At 39.7% G+C, this 13343-nt stretch overlaps 1 protein-coding gene across 1 annotated transcript in view; it reads left to right on the forward strand.

The window, feature by feature from the left end:
- The window catches only part of Usp14 (ubiquitin specific peptidase 14), a 45541-nt gene that overhangs the window by 9007 nt on the left and 23191 nt on the right, over window positions 1-13343 (forward strand). The window contains exons 2-5 of the mRNA XM_048363758.1: window positions 2247-2392; window positions 4233-4265; window positions 9249-9353; window positions 11362-11465. Coding sequence (XP_048219715.1) covers window positions 2247-2392; window positions 4233-4265; window positions 9249-9353; window positions 11362-11465 — 388 coding nt within the window. The remainder of the gene's footprint in view (window positions 1-2246; window positions 2393-4232; window positions 4266-9248; window positions 9354-11361; window positions 11466-13343) is intronic.

Below are 13343 nucleotides of genomic sequence, written 5' to 3' on the forward strand. Positions count from 1 at the left end.
GAGTCCCTGTCTCAAACAAAATAAATAGCCATTCTAGAGGAGCTTGAACATAGGGCCTAGGCACTGTCCTTGAGCTTTTTTGCTCAAGGTTAGTGCCTTACTATTGAGCCACATCTCTGTCTCCAGCTTTTTGCTGGCTGAGGATAAGAGTCTCAAGGACTTTCCTGCTTAAGCTGGCTTTAAACTGCAATCCTCAGATCTTAAGTCTTCTGAGTAGCTAGGATTACAGGAATGAGTCACTAGGGCTGGGCAATATTTCTAAATGATTTAAATATATCTTAAGCAGCATTATCATTTTTCTCACACCTTTTTATTTTCTTCAGACTTTCAACAAGTGGAAAATTGTCATCTCTTAGGAGAGAAATTATTGGACCTTCCCAGGACCAATGTGCAGACAGAGTCCTTGTCCCAAGGTTGAGGAGATTTACTCAGCTATGTCTTGTCTGTAGGGCTGTTTTACTAGTCTGGTAAGATCCATTTGTTAACTTACCTTGGGCTGGAATGAAGCCTATCATTAATCCTTAGGAGAGTCCACTTTGACATTTCATGATTTTATAGGTGTTAGGATGGGACAGCTGTTTGGAAAGTTCAATAATGTTAACTCTAGAACCTTACAATCTTAGCCTACATTTTACTTTCCTTGTACATTTTCCTATTGTTCATGGCTAGCTCCTACCTTCATTCCCCCTTCAATGACTTAAGACCCTTGAAATCTTTCAGGCAGTGGAAACAAGATCTTAAGTCCCAAGTCAGCCTTTGACTGCTTCTTGCTGGTATAGGTGGTAACTCTCTTGCCCTTGCATTGTCAATGGGGACAGATGATCTTGGGTCTTGGACAGTCTAGAGGTACATATTTTGGGGATCATGATCAGCCGTGGTTGTGCTTCAGAAGGAAGGAAACAGAACAGTAGGTTGAGGCCAGGCAGATAGCAGTAAATGTGACATCAGAGTAGGATTCCCCACAGATGACTTCATAAACAGGAACAGTAAAACTATTTTCTAACTTGTTACTGAAAGTCAGTGTAGTTGTCAACCTCATTACAAGACCAAAGAGTAGTGAAAACGATAGGAAAGTTTATTGGAAAGAATTATACTTGATAGACTGAAAACATTTCATCTCTAGGGAGAGAATGACTTCACAATAACTTTTCTATAATTCAGAAATCTGTTCTCAATTGTAGTATTTCTTTAATCTGTGCTTTATTTCCCAAAGATTTTTCTTCCAGTTGTATTTATTAATTGAATGATTGATCACAGTATGGTGCATAAACTTTGTTCTTGTAGTTAGTTTGGCATGATCACTGAAGTTTGCAGAGAATATTGGAATGGTGTTGGGGGCTTTGGACCCCCTTCCCCCTGACATCCCCCTGGGATGCCTGAATCCCAAACTATGAAAGAACACTGGGCTTTATCCCTCTCGCCCGCGGAAGGAACAAAGCATGTTCTTATGGACTGCGCTGAGTTGAGGAGAAGGTTGCGGAGACCCCCCTTCCCGGTCCCCTCACGTGTCAGGAACGGCGGTGGAGAGAGGCATTGGGGAGACAATTCGATGGTCCGTGAGTCTCACCCATCCAGAAGGAGGGCAGAAGAATTTATTACTGTGACAAAGGCGGGAAGGAGAAGGACTTGGGGTGACTAGCTGATTGGCTGAGCTGGGCTGCCCATCAGGTGATGTCATGAAACTTCCTCTGGGCAGAGATCACAATCCCCCAAGGGCCAGGCCTCCGCCATTAGACACTTGGCTGAGCCGAGAGGCGGGCACCGCTTGCTTCTCTTCTGGTTGAGGCTGGAAGGTGGGAGGGGCTCCCTCCCACACTGCCCCAGGGCTGGGGAAGGGCAGCATGAATCCCCAACAGAATGGGATTTCAAAGATTTAGATATTTATCATTGAGTTTGTGACATTACTAAGTCACTTTCGTTTGTCTTGATTCCTTTATTTGAATAGTTAAGTTGAATTACATCCAATAGATTTTTATTCAGAATCTATTGCATACTTATTCTTGATTAGATAGACTTTTTGGAGGTCATAAGGCTGGACTGGGCATGAACCTAGGCCTTTGAAGCATACTAGGCATGTGTTCTAACACTTGAACCATATCCCTATCCCTGGGTAGACAGGCACATAAAAAAATCAAAGGAACAGTTTGGCTTTCAATAACTAGCCTAGTAAGTGATCTCTTAAGGTTTTTCTAAGTCCAAGGTATTATTTTATAAACGAAAGAAAAACATTATGGTTTGTTTTGCAGTTACGGTAAAATGGGGAAAGGAGAAATTTGAAGGCGTAGAATTGAATACTGATGAACCTCCAATGGTGTTCAAGGCTCAGCTTTTTGCACTGACTGGAGTGCAGCCAGCCAGACAGAAAGTTATGGTGAAAGGAGGAACATTGAAGGTAAAGTTAGTCTGGATTTTTATTATGTATGGTTACAAAATAGTAAAAACAGCAGATGTGTTTTAGTGTTATTGTAGCATTTGGAATATTTTTATTTGCTAATGGCTGTTGTGCCTATTTCAAAACATAAAAGAATCATTTAAATTAATTATCTGTAATGTTTGGATTTTTTTCTTGTAAGGATGCATTAGAAGTATTAATTTTGTTTTGCTTAGAATAATATAAGACTTTTTTTTTTTTTTGGCCAGTCCTGGGCCTTGGACTCAGGGCCTGAGCACTGTCCCTGGCTTCTTCCCGCTCAAGGCTAGCACTCTGCCACCTGAGCCACAGCGCCCCTGGAATATAAGACATATTTGTATTTAGTGGTTTTGATACTCAGGACCTCATGTTTGTTAGGTAGGCACTCTATTGCTTGGGTCACATCTTCAGTCCTTCTTTTGCTTAAGTTATTTTTAGGTAAAGTTTTACATTTTTACCTGGGCAAGCTTGGACATAACTTCCTAATAACTTCTCCTCTAGAATAGCTGTCACACGTTACTGATTAAGATGAGTTGTTGCTAACTTCTTTAGCTAGGCAAGCCTTGAAAATAGCTGGGATTACATGGGATTTACAAGGTCTGAGTTGAATTACTAGCCATGTCTGACCTTGATAAATTCTTTATAATTAACAATATAATTAACAGTAATGGCCCTTAATCTAGAAGGGCCTTTTGGAAATTACTGTTCTGTTTTAAAGAAAAGTGTCTAGAGAGAATTAGCGGCACCTATGAAAAGGAGACAAACTTAAGTACCTGGTACCCTCTTTCAAAAGAAATGAGTGGGGGGCTGGGGATATAGCCTAGTGGCAAGAGTGCCTGCATCGGATACACGAGGCCCTAGGTTCGATTCCCCAGCACCACATACACAGAAAATGGCCAGAAGCGGCGCTGTGGCTCAAGTGGCAGAGTGCTAGCCTTGAGCGGGAAGAGGCCAAGGACAGTGCTCAGGCCCTGAGTCCAAGGCCCAGGACTGGCCAAAAAAAAAAAAAAAAAAAAAGAAAGAAAAGAAATGAGTGGGCTCTGAGCATAGCTCAGTGGCAAAGAGCTTGTGTATATGCATGACAACCTAGATTTGTACCTCTGGAACTGAAAAAAAAGAAGTAATACAGAAATGTCTTTATGCATATGCTCAGAACGGAAGATCTTAGCTGCATTTAAGTTAAAATATCTGTGCAATAGTGACAGATGACAGTTAAAAGATCTTGATTCCTATTTACACATTGAAGTAAACTTATTTAGTAATTGCTTTATAGAGTTGAAATTTAGAACTTGAGAAACATGTTATTATGCAGATATTATGAGTTAGTTTACCTTAGGTTGTCTAGTTTACTCTCCAGGTATAATTTTTAATAGTATTTGGCATTCTCAAGAGTCTCTTTGTTTGAATGATTCCTTATTCACCTTAGTTGCTTAGACTTTCTTTTATATAAATTGCGCTTTTTCTTGTCATATAAGTTGGTTACTCATTAGTCCCCTAATTCCAAACTTGGCAAAAGATTAGCATCTGCCATTTGTTATCAGTAAAGTGTGTTGTATTTTCTAAGTGTTTTTTAACACTTAATTGTGCTTTTAGTTCTTGGTTCTCCCCAGATTGATACCTTATAACAATTTAAACAATTGTTAGAATTCCTAGCTGTGGAATTGTAAATATATATGTGCATTTATACATATATATTAGGAAATAATTTCTTGATTTTAGTAATTTTGAATAAAATCAGCATACAGAGTAAGTTTTATATTAAAGTAGCTTAACAATAAGTATATTTGCAGAGGTACTTAAATATCTTTTGTTTTTCACATAGGATGATGATTGGGGAAACATCAAAATTAAAACTGTAAGTATCTGGGCTGGGATTGTGCCTTAGTGGTAGAATGTTTGCCTAGCATGCATGATGCCCTGGGTTCAATTCCACAGTACCACAGAAACAAAAAAAGTCAATAAGGGCTGGAGATATGGCCTAATGGCAAGAGTGCTTGCCTCATATACATGAGGCCCTGGGTTCAATTCCCCAGCACCACATATACAGAAAATGGCCAGAAGGGGCGCTGTGGCTCAAGTGGCAGAGTGCTAGCCTTAAGCAAAAAGAAGCCAGGGACAGTGCTCAGGCTCTGAGTCCAAGCCCCAGGACTGCCCCCCCCAAAAACAGTCAATAAATAAATCATAATTTCAAAAAACTGTATCAAGAACACTTAATATAATATTAATTGTCACAACAAAGTAAATTCCAAATGAATTAAAAAAAATATATATCCAAGGCTGGTATACACACTGTGTTTACTGTAGCACTATCCACAATAATTAAGGTAGGAAGCCAGCCTGGATGTCCATCAACTGGTGACTGAGTAAAAAAAACATGTACACAATTATACATCAAGTATTAGCCATAAAGAAGAAAGCAATTGTCATTTCTAGGAAAAATGGATGGAAATGGAGATTATTATGGTGGACTGAGAATGACAAATAGCTCAATTTTTGTCATGTGGTATTGAGACCGAAAAGAGCATGAATCATATGTAAAGGAGGCCAAGAACATAAAAGGAAGATTAAGATTATTGAGGGTGGGGTGGGGGTGAGCACCAGCATAAAGTGAAAGTTATTATTTTCTTGGATAGAAATTTATTGCATTTTTGAATGATTTTGTAAAGCTTACAAACAGTATCATTAATAAACTGTTTTGTAGTCATATCTTACAGTAATTTCAAATTCTAGTTTGAAATTCTTGTCATGTCCTTGCATATATTTAAGTCCTTCCTTCCTTCCTTCCTTCCTTCCTTCCTTCCTTCCTTCCTTCCTTCCTTCCTTCCTTCCTTCCTTCCCTTCCTCCTTCTCTCCCTCCCTCCCTCCTTCTCTCCCTCCCTCCTTCCCTCCCTCTTTCTCTCCCTTTTTCCCTCCCTCCCTCCTGTTTTTTGTCTGTTTCTTTCTTCTCCTCACTTTTCCCCTCCTTCTCCCCCTCCCCCCTTTTTAAACATTACAGCCAGGCATGGATGGTTCACACCTGTTATTTTACCTGAGATCTGAGGACTGTGGTTCAAAGGCAGCCTGGACAGGAAAGCCTATCAGATCCTTGTTTCCAGTTAGCTACCCAAAAAGCCAAAAGTGGAGCAGTGGCACACAAGTGGTAGAGCACTAGTCAAGAGCAAAAATGCTCAGGGACAGCACCCAGGCCCTGAGTTTAAGCTTCAGGACTGGCTTAAAAAAAGTTTCCAAAAAAAAAAAAAAATCCTAAGTGGAGCTTGATACTATTCTCATTAAAATATTGTTTCTTTTTGTGTTACTCTTATTGGATAGATGGTATTTTTTCTTAGTTTTTTTTTACTGCTCATTGTTGGCCTGTTCTTTGACTATTTTCTCTGTGTGTGTGTGTGTGTGTGTGTGTGTGTGTGTGTGTGTGCGTGCGCGTGCGTTCTGCCACCACTTCTCCTTCCACTCCCCATTCAAGCTGGCACTCTATCAACTTGAGCCACATCTTCTTGCTTTTTATTTATCTATTTTTTTTTTTTTTTTGCCAGTCCTGGGCCTTGGACTCAGGGCCTGAGCACCTTCCCTGGCTTCTTCCTGCTCAAGGCTAGCACTCTGCCACCTGAGCCACAGCGCCCCTTCTGGCCGTTTTCCATATACTGGTGCTGGGGAATCGAACCGAGAGCTTCATGTGTAGGAGGCAAGCACTCTTGCCACTAGGCCATATTCCCAGCCCCTTATTTATCTATTTTTGTGCCAGTTCTGGGGCTTGAATTCAAGGTCTAGGTGTCATCCCTAGATTTTTACTGTTCTACCATTTGAGGCACATTTCCACTTCAGACATTTTGGTGGTTAATTGAATACTAGAGTTTCATGGCCTTGGCTGCCTGGGCTTTAAACTGCAAACTTTATGAGTACCTAGAATTACAGGAATGAAACACAAACATCTGATAATATTTGGTTAGTTAGAAAGCTGTCTTTGGGATAGCTGAATACTATTTTGCTGTGATCTTACAAAATTTGTAGGCAAAAAGAAAAGATAATAGGTTGAAAGTTACTGGAATCCATGTAGGTATTAAGACTTGAGATTTTGATCTTATGACTTTCTAGTTATGACCCTCATCTGTTTGTCCTTCCTTCCTTCCTTCCTTCCTTCCTTCCTTCCTTCCTTCCTTCCTTCCTTCCTTCCTTCCTTCCTTCCTTCCTTCCTTCCTTCCTCCCCCCCCTCTCGCCAGTACCATGATTTGAGTTTAGAGCATTATATTTGCTTGGTTTGCTCACGTAGCTGGTACTTTGAGTGATAGATCACTTGTGTCACTCCTCCAGCCAAACTTTTTACTGGTTATTTTGGAAATAGAATCTCACTGATTTGATTTTTTTTTTTTGCATAGGCTGACTTTGAAGTATTATCCTCTGGATCTCAGCCTCCTTAGTAGCTAGGATTACAGGCATGAGACACCAACACTCTACTTCACTTCAAATCTTTTTTGGGGGTGTCGTAGGGCTTGAACTCAAGGCCTACACCCTATCACTGAGAGTTTTTGCCCAAGGTTAGCACTTTACCACTTGGACCATGCACTATTTCTGGATTTTTTTGGTGGTTAATTGGACAAAAGAGTCTCATAGACTTTACTGCTGGGGCTCACTTCAAACCATGAGCCTTATAGCTCAGCCTCCTGAGTAGCTAGTATTCCAGGTGAAGAATCTGCTGTGGCTCTTATTCCTCACTTTTTTTTTTTTTTTTTAAGAGGGGCACAACATTGGAGCTTGAACTCAGCACCTTTATTGCTTGGGCTTTTTCATTCACAGCTGGTGCTTGACCCATGCCTTCACCCCTCATTCCCTTTTTAAAAATGTCTCTCACTTTTTTTTTTGCCAGTCCTGGGCCTTGGACTCAGGGCCTGAGCACTGTCCCTGGCTTCTTTTTGCTCAAGGCTAAGTACTCTGCCACTTGAGCCACAGCACCACTTCTGGCCATTTTCTATATATGTGGTGCTGGGGAATTGAACCCAGGGCTTCATGTATGGGAGGCAAGCACTCTTGCCACTAGGCCATATTCCCAGCCCCCATTCCCTTTTTAAAAATGTCTACTTCTGGCCCTACAGTTTCCTTTATCTTCTGCATCTGTGTCTTCCATCTGAAATACAGTTTATAAGTTTCTTAAAATGTTGAAACAGTTACAGTAGGACTGGGAATATGGCCAAGTGGTAGAATGCTTGCCTCATATACATGAAGCCTTGGGTTCGATTCTTCAGCACCATATATGTAGAAGAACCTAGAGGTGGAGCTGTGGCTCAAGAGGTAGCGTGCTAGCCTTGAGCAAAAAGAAGCCGCCCTGAGTTCAAGCCCCAGGACTGGCAAAAAAAAAAAAAAAAAAAAAAAAAAACCAGTTACAATATGACTGAGCAATCCACTCCTATGAACCTAAGCAAGGGATAGGTAGGACAACAGTTTGTCCACACAAAAGCTTATAATTAATATTCAGAGCAGATTATTCATAAGCCAAAGTAATAGAATATATTGGGTTAAGAGAGTAAGATGGTGTTTAGACATCAAGATTAGATATTTAAGCTGGGCGCTGGTGGCTTACACCTGTAATCCATACTCAGGAGGCTGAGATCTGAGGTCTGAGGTTTGAAACTAGCCAGTGCAGGATAGTCAATGAGACTCTTACCTCCAATTAACCTCAAGAAACTGTAAGTGGAAATATGGCTCAAATCTATGGAGCATTAGCCTTGAGCGTAAAAGCTCAGGATCAGTGCCCAAGACCCAGAGTTCAAGCCTCATGACCAACAAGAAGATAAAAAAAGACTACACATTTATGATTATTAATCTTCATTGTTTTTCTACTGAATGGAATAAGTACATTTATGTTTCCCTCTCTCCCTCCCTCTATCCCTCCCTCCCTCCCTTCCTTCCATCCTTTCTTCCTTTTTTTCTTTTTCCGTCCCTTCCTCCCTTTTCCCTCCTCTCCCCTCCCCTTCTTGTGCTGGTTTTGGGACTTGACCATAGGGCCTAGCCTCTGTCCCTGAACTTTTTTGCTCAAGGCTAGCTCATTACCACTGGAGCCACAATTCCACTTCCTGCTTTTTAATGTGGTTAATTGGAGATATGAATCCCATAGACTTAACTGTCCTGGCTGGCTTCAAAACATGATCCTCATGTCTCAACCTCAATAGTAGCTAGGATAATAGGCATGCCACTGGTGCTTGACTATTCTACATGTCTAATTTAATATTTTCCAATTGTGGAGATTTCATTGCTCTGAAAATATTTGTCTTTAAATGAAAACAACTATTATAATAATTACACAGTAGATACTCATAGAAATAATATTGCTGTGTTAATGATAGTTTCCTCTCTAATGAATTGTTTCCTCTCTAATAATGTAAATATAAATTATGACTATGTATTTTTCTTTCAACTTTAGGTGTATATGGTAAAATCACCTATTTCCAGTGTAAAGCTTAATGAATTTTAATAACAGTTATGTAACTATCACCACAACCAAGATTCACTCTTCCATATTCCCATGTGCCCTTTTGCAGATAAGTAGGTCACTCCTAGTCCCATCAAGCCACCCCAATATATTTTAACTTTGGTAATATTTTATTCAAATATATTTACAGAGTTTTGGAACTCATTACAGTCTAATGTTGGAATATTATCACTACTTCAGAAAGAAACTCGGGCTTATTTAAAGTCAGTCCCTGTACCCACTTCTAGGCCTTTCTAACTGTGAATCTATTTTCTATAGATTTTTTGGTCTTAGGGCAATGTGTTCTTTTGTGTCTCTCTTCATTTTTGGACATAAAAATCATTAACTTTTAGGGATTTTCATGACTTCTTTTAAAAATAGGGTATGACTGTACTAATGATGGGGTCAGCAGATGCTCTTCCGGAGGAACCTTCAGCTAAAACGGTCTTCGTAGAGGACATGACCGAAGAACAGTTAGCATCTGCTGTAAGACATGCCACATTTTATGCTTCCTCACTACTTCATTAAGTACTTCTGTTGAGATATCTTAGAAAATAACATCCAAATATTTTCTTTCAATTGTCTATATTAAAATGTGTTTTTAACAGTTAATGCAGTTGTTTTATTTTTGATTAGCTTAAGAGAGCCCTTGTACTTAATCCTAAAAGACATTTTTGACAGTGTACATTTTAATTATTGTTCTAAATTCTAAGTGAATTTATATATTTATTAATGTATAAGTGCATAATTCAGAGTTTGTACTTTTAAGCCTCAAAACTATGTTGTAGACTATAACTTGATTTTACAGATGATGATGTTATAAGATGTGCACACGAGGACACAAATAATATAAATTATTATCTAATATGTATTTGGCTGTTAGTACTATTGAAAAATTTGCCATTTTTAATGAGAAATGAAGATCAAATAACTTAAACACTGGGATATTTCAGTTTTTAAAATCTTACAGTTTATCCTGTAGTTCTTTTGGTTGGTGTTTTTTGGTGATTTGGGGGATCAAACCCAGGCCTTTGAGCATGCTAGGCAAGTGCTCCACAACTAAACTATGTCCCAGCTTCTACCCTGACTATAAGTGCAAACTAACTTTAGAAACTGGCCAAACATGTCTTGATTGTTGTTGTTGGTTGTGGGGCTTGAACTCAGAGCCTGGGTGCTGTCACTGAGCCTCTTTGTGCTCAAGGCTAGCACTCTGCCACTTGAGGCACAGCACCACTTCCGGTTTTTGAGTGGTTAATTGGAGATAAGAGTCTCACAGGGACTGTTATGCCCCAGCTGGCTTCCACCTGCGATCCTCAGATCTCAACCTCCTGAGTAGCTAGGATTACAGGTGTGAGCCACCAGTGCCCAGCTAACATGTATCTGTTGTTTTGTTTTTTTGTTGTTTTTTAAAAAACCAAACTTATTTCTTAACATCTAGCACTTAAATATTGTAATTCTTTCTTTTTGTATCAGTATTGGGGCTTGAACTCAGGGCCTCTTGCTCTCGTTTACTCTTTTTTTTTTTTTTAACCAGTCCTGGAGCTTGAACTCAAGAGTATGAGCACTGTCCCTGGCTTCTTTTTGCTCATGGCTAGCACTCTACCACTTAAGCCAACAGTGCCACTTCTGGCTTTTTCTGCACATGTGGTGCTAAGGAATTGAGCCCAGGGCTTCATGCATGCTAGGCAAGTACCATTAGGCCATATTCCCAGCCCTCATCCTTTTTTTTTTCATTCATAATTTACATTCAACACTTGGAGCCACAACTCCACTTTTGGTTTTTGGGCTACCTCTAACCTTGATACTCAGTTCTTAGGATTACAGGCATGAGCCACCAGCTCCTGCTTTGTGTAAAATTCTGTTTAGTTTTTTATGACACAAAGTCTATGTATGTAGTCTAGGCTGATTTCAAATACATAATCCATCTGCTTCAACCTCCTGAATGCTCTAATTTTTTTTTATTGTTTTAGGTTTTCTATGAAGTGTTTCTATTATACATGTTTTCTTGCTCTTTTTTTTTTTTTTTTTGGCCAGTCCTGGGCCTTGGACTCAGGGCCTGAGCACTGTCCCTGGCTTCTTCCCGCTCAAGGCTAGCACTCTGCCACTTGAGCCACAGCGCCGCTTCTGGCCGTTTTCTGCATATGTGGTGCTGGGGAATCGAACCTAGGGCCTCGTGTATCCGATGCAGGCACTCTTACCACTAGGCTATATCCCCAGCCCCTGTTTTCTTGCTCTTTGTAAGCTTGTAGAAAAGCAGAACTGATAATTGTCATCTTATTTTCAAAAAGTGAACTAAAACAGAATTTTTGTCAGTGTGATGCAAGTGAAATGTTTTTTGGGGGGGAATTAGAACATTGCTTTAGGGTAAAAGTGGAATATAAATTGGTAGGGGCAAGTAAATGGCCCTTGACTGAAAGTGTGAACTTTACTGATTTTTTATATTTGCCATGTCATTTTATAAATGAGTTAATCATTCTCCTTTTTAAAAAATAAGATGGAATTACCATGTGGATTGACAAACCTTGGTAACACTTGTTACATGAATGCCACAGTGCAGTGTATTCGTTCTGTGCCTGAACTCAAAGATGCCCTTAAAAGGTAAGACTAAAGAGAAATTATTTAAATCTGGTGATTTAAATCTTTGGGTAATTTTCCCTCTTAGGTGATTAGTAGTGTTTTGCTTTTTAGCATAACAATTCATACTGATTCACCCATGTTTAAAGTGTTCATGTTCAGTGGAATAGTTTTACCTCTCAAGCCTCATACTTAGTGGTAATCACTTCCTACATCTTGCCTACCCTTTTAGCCGCCCCAAATATATATATTTGCATATATAAATATTTAAATTATATTAATTAGATAGATAGATAGACAGACAGATAGATAGATAATCTATAGATTTTTAGGCCGAAAGATAGTGAAACTGAGGCCAGGTTATATTACATAGCAGTTTTCAGGCCAGCCTGGAATGTATGGAGTTCCTTTTTCTCAAAAAGCTATGAATTAATGAATGAATGAACCTATGAATGTAAAGAAGTAACCTAATTCTGTTTTTTTTTTTTTAAATCTATGGTACTAGGGTTTAATTCAGAGTTTTACTTTTTCTAGGTAGGCACAGTACCACTTGAATCCCACTCTCAGCCCTTTTGCTTTCATTACTATTTTGAGGAGTGTATGCGGTAATAGTAGTGGGGGCTATTCCTGGACTTTAAAGTCTAGATTTCACTCATGCTAGACAAGAATTCCACTGCCAAGTCACAGGGACTTCGCTACTCAGTCACATCTCCAGCCCTTTTTTGCACTGGTTATTTTTGACAAAGTCTCGTTTCCTGCCCAGGCATTCACCTGGGCCAAGTTTTAGGCTGTCTGTTATAGCTGAGATTATAGCCCTGCTCCATCATGCACAGCTTCTGCTGTAGAGGATGGAGTCTTTTGGACTTTTCTGTCCCATCTGACTTTAGTCAGAACCTCTTTAATCTTCCCCTTCTCAGCCTCCCAGGTAGTTGGGAAAACATTTGCCCAGTACCACATCCAGCTGTTTGGTTGAGAAGGGACTTGGGGATTATGCATGAGCTGACCTTGGACCTCAGTTCTCCCAGTCTCAGATTCCCAAGTAGGATTACAAGTGTGAGCCCCTGTGGCTGGTTATAACAACTGACTTGATACGTAAATGATCAGTTCTTAATCTATGATAGAATTCTAAATTACAGTTTTGATTTTAACCAGCTTTATGAATGTTGTTCCTGCCTTTTTGTGTGTGTGTGAGTCCTAGAGCTTGAAATCAGGGCCTGGATACTGTCCAAACTTTTCTGCTCACGGCTAGCACTCTAGTACCTGAGCCACAGTTTTACTTCTAGCTTTTTTGGAAGTCATTTGGAGATAAGAATCTCATAGACTTTCTTGCCTGTGTTGGCTTCAAATCTTGATCCTCAGATCTCAGCCTCCTGAGTTGCTAGAGTTACAGGTGTGAGCTACCTAGTGCCTGGCTTCTTACATGGCTTGCAGAATGCTTTCATGGAATTTAGTAGAAATGAGAAGAATCATACAAAAACGTGAAAAAAGTAGCTTTGAAGATTTCTAGATTTCTGTGAAGTGACTAGTTTGTGAGAATGTACATAGATTATAGAGGATATATTACAGTATGCTGTATTACAGTGGATATAAGTACAGTAGAACATAATAGCTACTGTCAAGTCTTATAGTGAAAAACTGTCCATGAAACATGTAATGCTGTGGAACTGCCTTGAAGAGAGTTTAGAACGTACCTAAATAACGGTGTTAAAGAGTCAGAAATTTGTGTTTAAAGTAAGCAAGCATTAACCTTGTCAGGATGAGGGTGGGGGAAGAGTATTTAAGCTATTCTGGAGGCCATAGATGATAACATATGCAGTGAGACAGGAGTAAACAGTGCATGGAAAAGAGTGGGCATAGAGATGTGGTCTTTGCGAGATGAGCAGGGTCAAGCCAGAGATGATG

This window comes from Perognathus longimembris, chromosome 15 (genome assembly GCF_023159225.1).
Source record: "Perognathus longimembris pacificus isolate PPM17 chromosome 15, ASM2315922v1, whole genome shotgun sequence".
NCBI lineage: Eukaryota > Metazoa > Chordata > Mammalia > Rodentia > Heteromyidae > Perognathus > Perognathus longimembris.